Genomic DNA, 16,892 nt, shown 5'->3' on the forward strand with positions numbered 1-16,892 from the left:
TCCCATATACTTCCCTGAGTTTTCCAGGTTTTTCCCCGTATATGGAGTATCCTATGGAGCAAATGTTAACGAAGGAGGGGGGGATATGACTATAACATACTCAAAGGACATCCCCGTATCTCCAATAGAACCAGAGTTATGAGCATCCAAAGTTGGGTGTAATGTTAATCCTATGGAGGTACTCGGCCCCTGTTTGTCGTAGCCCTAAGTTTTTAGTATGGTTGGATGGGGGATAAATTGGACTATAACATACTCAAAGGACATCCCCGTATCTCTAGTAGAAACAGAGTTACGAGCCTGCAAAGTTGGGTGTAATGTTAATCCAATGGAGGGTATGTTTATTAACATTTTGCTTAATTACTCGGCCCCTGTTCGTAGTAGCCCTAAGTTTTTAGTATGGTTGGATGGGGGACAAATTGGGCTATAACATATTCAAAGGACATCCCCGTATCTCTAGTAGAAAAAGAGTTACGAGCCTGCAAAGTTGGGTGTAATGTTAATCCTATGGAGGGAATATTCACTAACATTTTTTGCTTAATTACTCGGCCCCTGTTCGTAGTAGCCCTAAGTTTTTAGTATGGTTGGATGGGGGACAAATTGGGCTATAACATATTCAAAGGACATCCCCGTATCTCTAGTAGAAAAAGAGTTACGAGCCTGCAAAGTTGGGTGTAATGTTAATCCTATGGAGGGAATGTTCACTAACATTTTTTGCTTAATTACTCGGCCCCTGTTCGTAGTAGCCCTAAGTTTTTAGTATGGTTGGATGGGGGACAAATTGGGCTATAACATATTCAAAGGACATCCCCGTATCTCTAGTAGAAAAAGAGTTACGAGCCTGCAAAGTTGGGTGTAATGTTAATCCTATGGAGGGAATATTCACTAACATTTTTTGCTTAATTACTCGGCCCCTGTTCGTAGTAGCCCTAAGTTTTTAGTATGGTTGGATGGGGGACAAATTGGGCTATAACATATTCAAAGGACATCCCCGTATCTCTAGTAGAAAAAGAGTTACGAGCCTGCAAAGTTGGGTGTAATGTTAATCCTATGGAGGGAATGTTCACTAACATTTTTTGCTTAATTACTCGGCCCCTGTTCGTAGTAGCCCTAAGTTTTTAGTATGGTTGGATGGGGGACAAATTGGGCTATAACATATTCAAAGGACATCCCCGTATCTCTAGTAGAACCAGAGTTACGAGCCTCCAAAGTTGGGTGTAATGTTAATCCTATGGAGGGAATATTCACTAACATTTTTTGCTTAATTACTCGGCACCTGTTTGACAAAAATTTCCCTGAAGTTTTTGTGAACTATTTATTTCCCTGATTTTTCCTGAGTTTTGGAGTAAAAATTAAAATAAATAACTTCAGTTTAATATAAATTTATTTTATGAACTATCAGTGAAATAAATTCGTTACATATTAAATTAAGAGGAGAAAAAATCCAGTAATTTTGGCCAGCCTTTTATAATAATATTTCATTAGTTATTAATTAAATTAAATTAACTTATTAATTATTACACATTTTAGTAAAAAATAAAAACAGCCCAAGAATAAATAAATAAAAAAAAAACAGCCACATTTGTCTTTGACAGTCAAATTTGAATTTAAAATTTGCATAATTTATTTTTAAAGAAAAAAAGTCTAGACAATGACAAAAAGTGAATATTTAAAAAATGTATAAACTAATTAATAATTAATTTTTTTAAAGCCAAAAATATTTACAAAAGGCTAGAAATTAATTTATCAAATTACTTAATTTTGCTGATATTAAATTTTTTAAATCTATTTTTTCTTTCCACACGTTTTTTCAGAATATCATTGAAGAAACATTTACAAGACTAAAATAAAAACCCAATGTGATGAAGAGAGAAGGGGGAACTGGGAATTTCATTGTTTAAAATAAAAAAAACCCAAAAAATTTTGACCAGGTAACGAGAAATAATTCCTCATCATAATCTTTTAAGTGTCCTCTTTTTGTCTTTCATAATTTTGAGGTTTTTCTTATCAGCGGCACTTTTGTTTTTGTCTCCCGCGTGTTTTTTAGCGGATGGACCATCCGGAGGATGGATCTTGGAGGAAGTTGCGGGGATTCCACATTCCAGTCCTTCTTTTCCTTTTTTTGGAGGTTGAGCGTGAATCTCCACCATCATCTTCGCTCTCTGGCAATAATCATCGTAATGTTCCAATAGAAGTTTCCCGGCTTCTTCATTTAAGGCGGATTCCGGGTTAGGGACAATTAACAAACATTTCACCGTCTAAGGTAATGGACAATTTTGTTTGTTTGTCATTGTTTAAACTTTTACGTCTGGAATATAAATTCTATACCAAGAGAATGTGTTTAATTCCAAGGTCGGGTTTCCAATCTTTTTTGAGGGTATTGACGCAAATTTCACCATTTTTCGCCACATTTGGGTGAAATATTTTGGTGACGAAAAAACCTTTAGGGGGTGCGGATGGGAAATCTTTTCCTAAGACTAACTTCACTCGGAAAGCTCCACCAGAGTAAGGGGTACCGGCTTTAGAAAAGTATAATTTTAGAAATAAGGCGTAAAACTATACCTTTTCGTAGTCTTTTAACTACCTGGCCCATCAATAATGGCTTGGATATCGGATATATCTTCTTCGTTTAAACAGACTTTGACTCCTTCGGGTGGGTTGTTGACTAACTCTGATAGTTCCTTCGAAACTTGACGTATGACTTGCGGGGAAAGGTTTTCCACGTTGGAAATCTGTAAAAAACGCGATTAACTCCAATAATTAATGTCAAAAAGGGCTTTAACCCTTTCCCCTTTCGTATTGTAATTGTTCTCCCCCTATGTAAGGCAAAGGCTTAAGAAAAAACGTTAATGTCTCGCTTCCATTTTATATTTAAAACTGTGGTTAAAGGTGTTTTAATGTTAAATCTAACTTACTGTAGACATAATGACATCAATATTGCACGAAAATCGATTAACTAGGACCGATTACCAATTCCCAATCCCAAAACACTAACTCCTTAAGTTAAAATTTTGAGGTTTCGAATTTGAAAGTTTCGATAGAACTTCAGACGAGTCAGAAATGCCAAAGCCAGTCAGCATCTGCTTTCACTGCTTTGAGGAAAAAACGTTAACCTTTTCAAATTTTCGTTTCGACCAATCACGACCATTTAGCACCGTAGCGACAACAAATGAAAGGAATGATAGCTTCTCCTTTGGTACATGTCTAGCCTCTAGTGGGAAATAAGCATAGAGATAGGAACATAAATTTATGTTCCTATATCTATGGAGATAAGGATATTTTTTAAACTAGTCCTTGGGACCAGTGACCCCCCTAGGGTCTGAAATAATAAATTGGTCTCCGGACTGGTCCCACCTTTGTTCTCTTATCGATTTGGAATTAATAAACTGGTCCCAAGGACCAGTATCCCCCTCTTCTTGAATTTAAAAACTTATCCGAGCAATTAATAAACTGGTTTTGGACCAGAGGAAGTGGGTTGGACAGTAGGAAAGTCTGTAGCCAACGAGGCTAGTCTTCTATTCCTTTTATTTAATGTCCATGTAGAAATATAAAGTAAAGACCATAGACATAAAATACATGTGTAAAGAGTCTTGAGTCTTTGCTGTGAAAAATAGTAATAAAAGTAAAAATAACCTACACATATTTATTTTATCTATGGCCTCTCTATAAGCATAGCCAACTCGATCACGCAATAAGGGAAACTGGGAAAGCCATTCATTCTTGGACTCTCAAGCCTTGGCCCTTTAATATTTTAATTAGAAGCATGCTTCATCGTAATTGGTTCATATATGTGGGATAAGCCAGTGGCAACCAATAGTGAGCCTTCATCTGCCGATATTATTGCGCAATCTTTATGTTGTTATTTTTTTTTCCCAAAAAATAGTCGGAAAGTTGAAAACAGTGTGTTTATAAAATAAAATGGCGGAGAAGGCTTTGCAACCCCCTGTTAAAATAGGACATTACATTTTAGGAGAAACATTAGGCGTTGGAACGTTTGGAAAAGTTAAAAGTAAGTTTTAATTAAACATAATCTTTAGTTATTTTCCACTTTTACATGGCGCGCGGCTTCGCTGTAGCGTTACATTAAGCCTACGCCGCGTTATTGAAGCCATGGCCACCTTGTGCCATGATCTAATTTCACAATGTTAGCCATGAAAATGGGTTGAAAAATCGGCTAAATTATTTTTACAAATGCTATTTCCAGCTGCAAAGCATCAACTCACGGGACATAAAGTTGCTGTTAAGATATTAAATCGTCAAAAAATTAAAAATCTTGATGTTGTGGGAAAAATACGTAGAGAAATTCAAAATCTCAAATTATTTCGACACCCTCATATCATCAAATTGTACCTATGTTTCTTAATTAATTTAATTTAATTTAATTTAATTGGGACAATTAGAAACTTGAACAAAATTTACTTTGATAGGTATCAAGTAATTAGTACCCCATCAGACATATTTATGATTATGGAATTTGTATCGGGTGGAGAACTTTTTGATTATATAGTCAAACATGGAAAAGTAATAATTAGTCTCCCTGATTTAAATATACATCGTTTTAACTCCCATATTTTTGGCAGTTAAAGGAAACGGAAGCTAGAAGGTTTTTCCAACAAATTATATCAGGGGTTGATTATTGTCATCGTCATATGGTTGTCCATCGTGACTTGAAACCTGAAAATCTACTTTTAGATCAAAATTTGAATGTTAAAATTGCTGATTTTGGTATTCCAGACTTATTTGTTAATTGGCCTTATTCCTGATCAACGCCACCGAGGCGTAGCGGCGACTTTTGGAACTATAATAATACGGTAGCCAATTACAGGTGGCGCTGGAGTCGATGGACTCTGATGGAGATCTGTTATTTTCTCTATTTTGAATCATGTGAATAGCCAAGGCTTAACAAGCGATATGGTTTCAAAAGTATTAAAAGTTGATTTTACCTTTCTTATTCTGTCTAATATTATGAAATAAGACTTTCGGAGTAAGTTTTCATTCGATTTTGGTCTATTTGGAGATTATTCGGTTAATAATAATTAGTTAAAACATGTTTTTTGAAGTTGAAGCGGTAATAATCAAAACATAGAAAATAACAGATCTCCATCAGAGTCCATCGACTCCAGCGCCACCTGTAATTGGCTACCGTATTATTATAGTTCCAAAAGTCGCCGCTACGCCTCGGTGGCGTTGATCAGGAATAAGGCCAATTCAGTTATATGAAAAGAATGTTAAATTATTAACAAAATTATAAGGTTTATCAAACATGATGATGGATGGAGAATTTTTAAGAACATCTTGCGGATCTCCAAATTACGCTGCTCCTGAAGTTATTTCTGGCAAACTTTACGCGGGTCCGGAAGTTGACATTTGGAGCTGCGGAGTTATTTTATACGCTCTTTTATGCGGAACTTTACCCTTTGATGATGAACACGTTCCCACCCTCTTTCGAAAGATCAAATCTGGAATATTTCCCATTCCTGATTATTTAAACAAATCAGTCGTGAATCTATTAATTCATATGCTTCAAGTTGACCCCATGAAAAGAGCTACCATGGAAGATTTGAAAAACCATGAATGGTTTAAAAAAGACCTACCAGTTTATTTGTTTCCTTCCCCTAACGATACTGATGCCTCTATTATTGATATGGATGCTGTTAAAGAAGTTTGCGAGGTAATTTCTAAACAATTACCCGCCCTCCTTTAATCCACCTTATTCTCGATGCGCGTGCCAAGGCTTAACGCGCGTTTTTAACTAGCAAATCTGCAACAAAATGACGCGTCGTCCGCTTCGATCTAGGGTTTGAATAATATTTTCGCATCCAAAGCGGGCGACGCGTCTTTTTTTCCCCCAGCTTTGTAAGCTAAAACGCGCGTTAAGCCTTGGCGCACGCGTCGGGACTCTGTAATAAGTTGAATCGCGACGTTAACCCTGTTTTATTCCAAATTTAGAAATTCAGCGTTCAAGAAAAAGAGGTTCATAGTGCTCTTTTGAGTGGAGATCCGCATGATCAGCTTGCCATCGCTTATCATTTGATTGTTGATAATAAGAGAATAGAAGATGAAACTTCCAAACTTGAAATTAAGGATTTTTATATCGCTTCCAGTCCACCGCCTGGAATTGATGTAAAAATTTACCGTCATAGGATATTTAAATTTTATAATAACCTTTACGTTTATTTATAGCAAAATAGTCCGGCTAGACCACATCCTGAAAGACTTAACAGTCGTCAGAGAATGCTGAGTGGTTCGAACAGCACAGATAAAGGGAAAAGTACACCAATGAAACGTGCCAAATGGCATTTGGGTATTACTATTGATATTAACGCCACTCTAGTTAGAGTCAGAGTCCGTTTTTCCCTGTCGAATCGAGCCCAAAACGGGCCCGCTTTCCCTGTCGAATCGAGCCCAAAACGGACCCGCTTTCCCTGTCAAAACGAGCCCAAAACTGGCCCGATTTCCCTGTCGAGTCCAGGAAAATTGGTCTTGAGGACTTGGCGAGTCCACTTTTCTAGCGTTTGGACTCACCTTTCTTCCAATTTTTTTTTTAGGAATTCGCTCTCAAAGTAAACCGTATGATATAATGAATGAAGTTTATAGAGCCATGAAAGCTTTAAATTTTGTAAGAAAACTATTGTATATTGTTATAAGATATGACAACATTGATTTTTTTTTTTGCCATTTTTCTTAACCTAAGGAATGGAAAGTAATCAATCCGTTTCACGTTAGAGTAAGGAGAATTATGTCAACTGGAAAACACGTGAATATAGTATAAATAAATATATTTCCCATTCTCCCAGTTAAACGTCTTAATACAATTTCAGGTGAAAATCAGTCTTCAACTGTACCAAGTTGATTACAAGAGCTATTTATTGGATTTTAAATCACTTTCGAGCACCGAAGAGAATCAAGATGTCAATAGCTTAAGTACTAGTAAGTCTTTTTACTCTTCTAGTTATTCAGGTCCCGATTTGAATGACATTAATGATCTTTCAAGTCCCGATTTGAATGATATTAATGATCTTTCAAGTCCCGATTTGAATGACATTAATGATCTTTTCAAGTCCCGATTTGAATGACATTCGTGATCTTTCAAGTCCCGATTTGAATGACATTTGTGATCTTTCAAGTCCCGCTTTGAATGACATTTGTGATCTTTCAAGTCCCGCTTTGAATGACATTTGTGATCTTTCAAGTCCCGATTTGAATGACATTAATGATCTTTCAAGTCCCGATTTGAATGATATTAATGATCTTTTCAAGTCCCGATTTGAATGACATTAATGATCTTTTCAAGTCCCGATTTGAATGACATTAATGATCTTTCAAGTCCCGATTTGAATGACATTAATGATCTTTCAAGTCCCGATTTGAATGACATTAATGATCTTTCAAGTCCCGATTTGAATGACATTAATGATCTTTCAAGTCCCGATTTGAATGACATTAATGATCTTTTCAAGTCCCGATTTGAATGACATTAATGATCTTTCAAGTCCCGATTTGAATGACATTAATAACCTTTACAACCTTCTCAGGTAGTCTAAGTGGTAACGATAACCAATGTCATCACACGATGGCATTCTTTGAGATGTGCGCTGCATTGATTACGCAATTGGCTCGTTAAACTCTGTCAGTAAATATATTTAACGTTAGTAACGATGTCTAATAAGGCGTCAACGAGTCACTCAATTAGTAATTAACGATGAGAGAAAACATTTTGGTTAATTAATTATAATTTATAGGTTTTTTGATTTTGTTTAATTTTAATTTTAAGTTTTATGATGAAAGAAAGAAAGAAAGAATTAAAATAATTTAGGAACACTTGAGAGATAATTAATTAATTAATTAATCCAAATCCCTCCTCATTGTTACCCTCCCTCCCTCGTTAAGTTTTCCGGTTCTCTCTTTTCTCTCTCTCGCTCTATGCTCAAAGAAGCAAGCGGTTTTTGTCTTGTTATAATTACTGTAATGCAGCAAAAAAAAAAACAACAACAACAACAACTAAGTTACGCTTTTATTTCGCTCAGAATTCTAAAAAAAAAAAAGAAACAAATTTGAAATTAAAACAAATCAAATTTCTCATTTAGAGATTTATTGAAAATCTCATCTCGGAAAAGAAAACTGAAACTTCCCAATAGATACTGATATTATTATTATTCTTATTATTATTATTATTATGGTAAAACAACGGTTTTTATTTCATTTAGTAATGGTACAACGTGAAATAAATGATTTCGTTATTTCAAACTTAAAATTAATTAAATCCATATATTAGATTTGGTTTTTTTTTCTTTTGAGGAATTTTCATTCGTCTCTCCGCTCCGCTCAACTTGTCTCCAAGCATTTTTTTTTTTTTTTTAAATAGACTAGTTAAGCCTAAAAGAGATGCGCGCGCCATCGTCGTTATATCAACTGTGAATTCTTTTGGAAGCCAGAAGCTTATAACCATCAGGTAAATTAGAATCAATCTTCTCTTGAACTTTGTCAATCTCAACTGAACGTCGACCATCGTGTAAACTTCCCAAGAAATTCATATCCTCGTTAGAAAGTTCAAAATCAAAGACCTGAAACCGATTTGAAACAAATTTTAATATTTAAAAAAAAAGTTAAAGCGCAAAAGTTCAGGTAAGATAACGTAAATGATCTGTTATTACAAAATAATTAGTGTTTCTAATTAGGCTTTAAAAACAATCAAGGACTACCATCCGCCATTGCTCTTATACGCGTGATCGAGTGGGCTATGTCACCTCTCACAGCTTGTGAGAATTGGCCTTATTCCTGATCAACGCCACCGAGGCGTAGCGGCGACTTTTGGAACTATAATAATACGGTAGCCAATTACAGGTGGCGGTGGAGTCGATGGATCTGTTATTTTCTATGTTTTGTTGATCTTTCTGAATCACGTGAATAGCCAAGGCTTAACAAGCGATATGGTTTCAAAAGTATTAAAAGTTGATTTTACCTTTCTTATTCTGTCTAATATTATGAAATAAGACTTTCGGAGTAAGTTTTCATTCGATTTTGGTCTATTTGGAGATTATTTGGTTAATAATAATTAGTTAAAACATGTTTTTTGAAGTTGAAGCGGTAATAATCAAAACATAGAAAATAACAGATCTCCATCAGAGTCCATCGACTCCACCACCACCTGTAATTGGCTACCGTATTATTATAGTTCCAAAAGTCACCGCTACGCCTCGGTGGCGTTGATCAGGAATAAGGCCAATTCAACCATTCCCATTAGGGGTGGCTATCAGACGTCACTAAAGCAATGGCGGCGCGGTAGTCCTTGATTGTTTTTAAGACTTAATTAAATGCTTATTATTTTTTAATAAGAGATCATTTATTTCTTTTAATATTTAATTTAAAAGCAGCCGTTCTTTTAAGGAATAATGTTATGTTATCTGAACTTTCCTTTTAATATTAATATTAATTGTAAAATTAATATACTTCGCTATTTTCTTTAACTCTATTTGGTTTTGTTGATTTAGGAATAGTAATTGCACCACTCTAGTTAAAAAAAAACATGTTTAATGGGTTATAATTATAAAACTTTTAGCTTTAGCATACTTGAATAGACCAACGTATGAGTATTTGAGCGGGAGTTCTATTATATTTTTGCGCGACACATTTAATAGCTTTTTCTTCAACTAAAGTCCCTTTTCCTAAGGGACAATACCCTTCAACAGCGATTCCCGATTCTTGGCAAAAATTTTTTAAAGCCAAGGGGTTTCTGTATGGGTTCATTTCCATTTGATTTACGTGTGGAATAACGCTACACGTTTCGAGTTGTTCTTCCAAATGGGAAATTTCGTAGTTGCATACTCCAATGGAGCGGCAAAGACCTATATAGAAAGTTTTAACATTTTTCGGTACCGAGTCCATCCATCCGAAGATGATTTTACCTTCATCGTAAAGTATTTCCATCATCCTCCAAGTATCCTCTAAAAGCTGTTTTTTATCGGGACATATGGAAGGACATTCGGGCCAATGAAGCATATATAGATCTGATGCGGATTTGTTAAAGGTATGACGCAAATTATAAGTATATTCCTATTCTTACCTAAATATTCTACATTTAAACGTTTTGCCGAGCCCAAAAATGCAGCCCTAACTGATTTAATGCCGTAATCAGTTGGCCATAATTTAGTTGTTAAGAATAAATTTTCTCGGTCAATTTGGCTTTCCTATAAATTATTAATTACTACTTTTCTTAAGATATTTACGCGAAAGCCTAGAAATTACTGACTGCTATAGCTAACTGCAATTGTTGTTCGCATCCGTAGCGTTTTGCCGTATCGATTAAACGGTAATTGCAATCTTTTATGGCGTAAACTACAGCTTGATGCGAATACCCACCACTGTGAGACGTTCCTAGAGTTTGGTGGCAAATTTCATTTGTATTTAACGATTTTCACGTATATTTAATTGACATTTATTATAATTATAAGTACCCAAACCCAAAGCGGGCATTTTGACTCCATTTCGAAGTTCAAAATAATTAACTCCTTCGTGAAGAAAATAATTGTTTTCAACTGGAACTTCCATAATTCAATTTGAAAATGATAATCCTTGATAAATTTCTTTCTAAATGTTTATTTTTAGATTATATAAACGTATTCCTAAATTAATCTACATCGAGATTGTAACATTTTTCCAAATGTTCTATTTAAAAATTTATCAAGTTTCCAAGAACTGTCGCGGTCCTACAACCACAGCCCACTCGATTACGCTGGCTGAGAGTGAGCCTGAGACCCTGAGTAGGAAAACTACTATCACACACAGACACAGTAATGTCATGGATGAAGGATGCGCGTGAGGAAATTTGTTTTCACGCTATAGGATAGGCAACTCCCTATCTCGAGCGACAGAATATTCGGTATACACTCTGTTACAACGTCGGTTGTCAGCACGCGCAAAGCTATTTCTCTATGTAACGTAGCTTTGTACGTGCTGTCAAGAGACAAAAAACTTCAGGATCTTCAGGATTTAAAATATCCGCGAGTTTTTTAGCTCGAGTGCACGGACCTCTAGACCTTAGTTTCAAATGCGTGTAGTAGACTGTATGCAATTTCACACGTATTTGAAACTAAGGCCTAACGAAGCTAAGCGAAGCTAAACGAAGCTAAACGAATCTAAACGAAGCTAAACGAAGCTAAGCTAAACGAAGCTAAACGAAGCTAAACGAATCTAAACGAAGCTAAACGAAGCGAAGCTAAATGAAGCTAAACGAAGCTAAACGAAGCTAAACGAAGATAAGCGAAGCTAAATGAAGCTAAACGAAGCTAAGCGAAGCTAAACGAAGCTAAACGAAGCTAGGCTAAGCTAAGCGAAGCTAAACGAAGCTAAATGAAGCTAAACGAAGCTAAGCGAAGCTAAACGAAGCTAAACGAAGCTAAACGAAGCTAGGCTAAGCTAAGCGAAGCTAAGCTAAACGAAGCTAAACGAAGCTAAACGAAGCTAAACGTAGCTAAACGTAGCTAAACGAAGCTAAACGAAGCTAAACGAAGCTAAACGAAGCTAAGCGAAGCTAAACGAAGCTAAACGAAGCTAAGCTAAACGAAGCTAAACGAAGATAAGCGAAGCTAAACGAAGCTAAACGAAGCTAAACGAAGCTAAACGAAGCTAAGCGAAGCTAAACGAAGCTAAACGAAGCTAAACGTAGCTAAACGAAGCTAAACGAAGCTAAACGAAACTAGGCTAAGCTAAGCGAAGCTAAACGAAGCTAAACGAAGCTAGGCTAAGCTAAGCGAAGCTAAACGAAGCTAAACGAAGCTAAACGAAGCTAAACGTAGCTAAACGTAGCTAAACGAAGCTAAACGAAGCTAAACGAAGCTAAACGAAGCTAAGCGAAGCTAAACGAAGCTAAACGAAGCTTAACGAAGATAAGCGAAGCTAAATGAAGCTAAACGAAGCTAAGCGAAGCTAAACGAAGCTAAACGTAGCTAAACGAAGCTAAACGAAGCTAAACGAAGCTAGGCTAAGCTAAGCGAAGCTAAACGAAGCTAAACGAAGCTAAACGAAGCTAAACGAAGCTAAACGTAGCTAAACGTAGCTAAACGAAGCTAAACGAAGCTAAACGAAGCTAGGCTAAGCTAAGCGAAGCTAAACGAAGCTAAATGAAGCTAAACGAAGCTAAGCGAAGCTAAACGAAGCTAAACGAGGCTAAACGAACCTAGGCTAAGCTAAGCGAAGCTAAACGAAGCTAAACGAAGCTAAACGAAGCTAAACGAAGCTAAACGTAGCTAAACGTAGCTAAACGAAGCTAAACGAAGCTAAACGAAGCTAAACGAAGCTAAGCGAAGCTAAACGAAGCTAAACGAAGCTAAGCTAAACGAAGCTTAACGAAGATAAGCGAAGCTAAATGAAGCTTGTTATATTTTAGTTTGGCTTATAATTGGTTAATATAAACAACTAATTAAATGATTATTAACGAGAGAAGAGTAACAACGACTTCATAGCTCGGGTGCCATATTTGATCTGCTTTATTGATTTCCTCCTACGTTAGGCCTAATGCACTAGCGGCACCTAGCGAGGAGGATATGAACTATCATAAGGATATGAACTATCATACATATACATAACATGCCCCATTTTTTTTTTTTTTCAAATTAAACAAGAGTAATAAAAGGGACGGATTTATAAGAAAACAGTTATTCATGAAATATTAGTAAGTTATAAAAGTCTTTAAGGAACATAGTCTTGGAATCGTTCCGGCTTGCGTGGTACCCGACCACTTCGTGTTGATCCCGTGGGACGCTGTGCGGGGTCTTGTAGAGGACGCAACGGCGGTGGCGGTGGCGGCGGTGGAGGTGGTGGCGGTGGAAGAGGTACGGTGTGGAAATCCTCGACCGTACGCTGGTGTTTCCATGTAGACTCTCGATCCGTTGTTAGATCGGGCCGCAGGTAGAAACGGTTGCGAGTGTATATTCTACCATCCGCTGCCTTAACGCCATAGGAACGAGGGTTGGCGCCAGTATTGACTATGACGCCGCGTTGCCATTTTTCGTTCAATTTGTGGCGAAACCAGACGCGCTCGTTGGCCTTTAGCTCTACGAGTTGTTTTGTATGGGCGTTGTTATACTTCTTCTGGCGGGTTTGACGTGTGACCAGTGCATTCGCCGCGTCTGAGACGTCATATGAAGGCAAGAGCCTGTCGGAATGACTAGGTAAGAAGGAACGAAGGCGCCGACCCATCAAAAGTTCCGCTGGGGATTTTAACCCTGATGTGGGTGTGATGCGATAATCCAGTAGGACGGAATGCAGATCTTTTCCATCTTCGAAGGCCTTGAGCAGGCTATGTTTGAGGGTTTGAACCGACCTCTCAACTTGACCGTTCGATCGCGGATACAAGGGTGACGACATGTTGTGATAGATGTTCCATTCCTTATGAAAGTCGGCCATAGCAGATGAAGTGAAAGGCGGACCTTGATCACTTACTACTTCTTCAGGGATTCCATGTCTAGCATAGATAGTTTTCATGGCCATGATTGTTGCTTTGGCTGTTTCCCCATGCGTGAGTTGTACTTCAACGTACTTAGAGAAATAGTCCACCATTAGAAGATACTTCTGACCCTGAAGTTCGAAAAAATCGCAGGCTACCTTCTGCCATGGGCGGGTAGGTAGGTCCCTATCGAGCAAAGGTTCATGTGCGTTAGCCCTTTGCGATTCTTGACAAATTGTGCAACGCTCGACATATTTGTCGATTTGGGCGTTCATTTCAGGCCAATAAAAGTATTCCCGCGCCTTTGTTTTCATTGCGGTGATTCCTCTGTGAGCAGTGTGAAGTTTGCTCAGTACTTCAAGCTGGGCTGCCTTGGGTATGACGAGTCTGTGGCCCCTGCAGATCAATCCATCAGCCGTTTCATGCAGTTCTTCACGACAGTGCCAAAAAGATTGAGCATCTGCGTCTGAGAGTTTTTTGCTAGCCGGCCAACCATTGCGGATGTGATGCGTCACCGCTTGGAGGTGCGGATCGTTTTCCGTCTGGTGGTGTAACTTGTGCCAATAGCCATTTGATGCCTCAGCTATGACACAAACCTGGATTGGTTGTACCTCCACATCCAGCTCTTTAAAGGTAAGATCAGTGCGAGGTGCCCTGGATAAGGCATCTGCAATTAGAAGTTCTTTTCCGGGAACAAACTCCAGGTGGAAGTCATATCTGGTCAAGCGCAGTAGCATGCGTTGCAAGCGAGGAGTGATTTTTTGGTATGGTTTGGCGCTGAGGCCTAACAAAGGCTTATGATCGGTCTGGACAGTGACGCGACGGCCGTATGTGTAGTTATGGAAATGTTCCAGGCCAAAGATAACGGCGAGTAGCTCTTTCTCTATTTGAGCGTATTTTTGTTGAGTATCTGTTAGCGAAGCTGAGCCATAGGCTACTGGGCCGTTTTCTTGAAGTAAGACAGCACCGAGGCCATTCTTACAAGCATCTACCGAGACGGTGACTGGTTTTTCATTGTCGAAGAATTTCAGACAAGGGCTTTGTATTAAAGTCTCCTTGATTTTGTCGAAGTCTCGTTGTGTATTGGCATCCCAGAGCCACGCCGTGTCATTCCTCATGAGCAGGCGAAGGGAGGATGTGAGATCAGAGAGATTCGGTGTAAACTTTGCCTGATACGTGATCATACCCAGGAACCGGTGCAAGTCGTCCTTGCTCTGCGGTTGGGGATATTGTTTAATAGCTTCAATTTTACCCGGATCCGGTTTAATGCCGTTCTCTGTTAGTAGATGTCCCAAGTACTTGATGCTGGTTTGAGCTAACTGCACCTTGGTTGGATTGAATTTCAGATTTTCTTTCCTGGCTATCTCAAGCGTTTTACGAAGTAACGCGCAGTGTTCTGGTAATGTTTTCGTACCTATGGCGGTATCATCGAAATAGGGGTTGATGCGAGAGTCATTTTCGAAAAGTTCGTCCATTGCGCGTTGGAATTCCTCAGGCGCGTTATTTAAACCAAAAGGCAATACGAGATACCGAAATCTTCCCCAGGGTGTGGTAAACGTCGTGAGATAGGACGAAGGCTCATCGAGAGGAAGTTGCCAAAAGCCATCTTTGGCATCAAGGACGGTAAAGTACTTTGATCCTTGCAAATTGGCGAATATTCTGTCCGCTGTAGGGATCGGATAGTGTGGACGTAGTATTGCTTGATTGAGTGGTCTTGGATCAAGGCAAATCCTTAGTTTCTTTGGGGTATCGGATATAGCCATGTTACTGACCCATTCTGTGGGTTCTGTGACTTTAGTGATAATACCAAGATCCTCCATGCGCTTAAGCTCGGTTTGTACTCGAGGATGTAACGCTAATGGTATTTGGAACGGCGCCGATACATGTGGTACGGCCCCTTCCTTTAATTGGATCTTAACCTCCCTCTTGAGTCTTCCTAAGCCCTCAAATACATCCGGAAAGTCACCGATGACATCTTCTGGTGTTTCAGGGGTAGATGGCGCTTCCACAGTATGTACTGTACGGGACGGTTTAGATTTTGGGTCAACGAGATTATCAGGAGGCGGTTTTAGGCGATAGGTGCGTGAGACCAATCCTAACTGAGTACACGCTGGCAGTCCAAGAATTGCGCTAGTGTGTAAGCTAGTGACGTAAAATTCAAAGGCCTTTTGTTGCCCCGTGATATCGGACGAGCAGGTCATGGTACAAACGCCGGTAATGGGAATTTGCTCCCCATTGTAGTTTAAAACTGCTGTTTTAGCTGACGTAAGTGTTGGTGGGTTAGTCCATGTAGCAAGTTCGTCCTGGGGGATGACATTTACATGTGCCCCTGTATCCAGTTTGACTGTGACAACTTCGTCGTTGACATATATAGTTTCAGACCACTCTACTTCCTCATCTTCGTTTGTGAGGTTACTGACAGTGGGTTGTACCGTTAGAGCTCCTAAGTAAATAGGTGGTTCCTCAGTGGTGGATTCCAAAACATGAACTCTTCTATTTGTGCTCTTTGAACGGTGGTGTCCTCCTATATTCTTTGGTTTAGGATTTTCGACACGCCTTGTATGACATTGTGATGCCCAGTGATTTTTAAAGTTACACTTGGTGCACACAGTTCCAAAAGCTGGACACCGATTGCGAGGGTGTTGTCTTCCACAAGAGCGACAGTCGGCCTTCACATTTGGCTGGTGGGAGCTGCCCTGTGAGTGACTTTGACCTTGTTGTGGACGAGACGTTTGAGTTCTGGTACCTTTATGGGAGATAGCATGAACTTCTTTACGGCTTTCGTTCATGGCCTCTGACTGGGCCTTAGATTGTTCCGCTGCTTTGCATTCGGATACAACTTCTTGTAAGGTTTTAGCACGGCGGCTCGTCTCTCGTAGCAAACGCTCCTGGAGAGGCTTGTCCTGTAGGCCTTGGATGATCTTATCTCTCAACATGCGATCCGTTTTATTCTCATAATTACAGTCTTTAACAGCCTGTGTCAATCTTGAATAAAAGTCTTGAAAGCGCTCACCTTGACGCTGTGTAATTTCCAGAAAGAGGAACGCGGCATAAATTTCGTTTTGGTAATCTCCAAATTGACTATCGAATTCATCAAGGATTTGTTTAAGTGAAACTGCTGTCGCTGGCGCCAGTGGTTGTAAGGAGAACATTCTGTATTGTTTCTTCAATTCCTCACCACAAATATGGCGAAAGAGCGCAGTTTTCGTACCTTCAGATTCATTGTCATATTTCAACGCCGCTATGTAATCTTCGAAATCCTGTCTCCAATGGCGCCAAGCCTCGGGCGGGTTCGCCCCGGCCTCAAAGGGCTGTATGGACGGGAGATTCGCGGCCATATTTGGTACGCTTACCTCCGGGCAAGAAATGCAAAAAGAGAACGAAGATACTGACAGACGAGAAACAATTATGCGTGGAGAGTCGTGCGGACTTCTGGCACCATGTTATATTT

The 16,892-nt window shown here is 38.9% G+C and overlaps 3 protein-coding genes across 4 annotated transcripts; 1 reads left to right on the top strand and 2 right to left on the bottom strand.

Annotated features, from left to right (window-relative positions):
* Positions 1 to 1,363: 1,363 nt before the first annotated feature.
* On the bottom strand, positions 1,364 to 3,104 carry LOC149662004 (ubiquitin-conjugating enzyme E2 S). Its single transcript, XM_089843598.1, has 4 exons — positions 2,913 to 3,104; positions 2,582 to 2,729; positions 2,326 to 2,516; positions 1,364 to 2,255 (listed from the first exon to the last, which is right to left on the bottom strand). The coding sequence occupies exons 1-4, from the start codon at positions 2,919 to 2,921 to the stop codon at positions 1,950 to 1,952; spliced, it is 654 nt and encodes a 217-aa protein (XP_089699724.1). The 5' UTR covers positions 2,922 to 3,104; the 3' UTR covers positions 1,364 to 1,949.
* Positions 3,105 to 3,681: 577 nt separating this feature from the next.
* AMPKalpha (AMP-activated protein kinase alpha subunit) lies at positions 3,682 to 7,823 on the top strand. 2 transcript variants are annotated; one of them, XM_089843596.1, is made up of 12 exons: positions 3,682 to 3,813; positions 3,881 to 4,006; positions 4,202 to 4,343; positions 4,425 to 4,518; positions 4,578 to 4,722; positions 5,250 to 5,668; positions 5,947 to 6,120; positions 6,181 to 6,301; positions 6,546 to 6,616; positions 6,692 to 6,754; positions 6,819 to 6,927; positions 7,533 to 7,823. In XM_089843596.1, the coding sequence occupies exons 2-12, from the start codon at positions 3,916 to 3,918 to the stop codon at positions 7,619 to 7,621; spliced, it is 1,518 nt and encodes a 505-aa protein (XP_089699722.1). In that variant the 5' UTR covers positions 3,682 to 3,813; positions 3,881 to 3,915; the 3' UTR covers positions 7,622 to 7,823. The 2 variants fall into 2 exon arrangements, with proteins under 2 accessions (XP_089699722.1, XP_089699721.1); XM_089843595.1 differs by having other exon boundaries at positions 3,715 to 4,006.
* Positions 7,824 to 7,995: 172 nt separating this feature from the next.
* Positions 7,996 to 10,764, bottom strand: LOC149662006 (putative oxidoreductase ZK1290.5). Its single transcript, XM_089843597.1, has 7 exons — positions 10,452 to 10,764; positions 10,247 to 10,371; positions 10,061 to 10,184; positions 9,903 to 10,004; positions 9,568 to 9,842; positions 9,448 to 9,507; positions 7,996 to 8,561 (listed from the first exon to the last, which is right to left on the bottom strand). The coding sequence occupies exons 1-7, from the start codon at positions 10,543 to 10,545 to the stop codon at positions 8,406 to 8,408; spliced, it is 936 nt and encodes a 311-aa protein (XP_089699723.1). The 5' UTR covers positions 10,546 to 10,764; the 3' UTR covers positions 7,996 to 8,405.
* Positions 10,765 to 16,892: the final 6,128 nt, after the last annotated feature.

The sequence above is a fragment of the Phalangium opilio genome, unplaced genomic scaffold (genome assembly GCF_054372755.1).
Source record: "Phalangium opilio isolate 3A_F unplaced genomic scaffold, DU_Popi_V2 ptg000070l_1, whole genome shotgun sequence".
In the NCBI taxonomy this organism is placed as follows: domain Eukaryota; kingdom Metazoa; phylum Arthropoda; class Arachnida; order Opiliones; family Phalangiidae; genus Phalangium; species Phalangium opilio.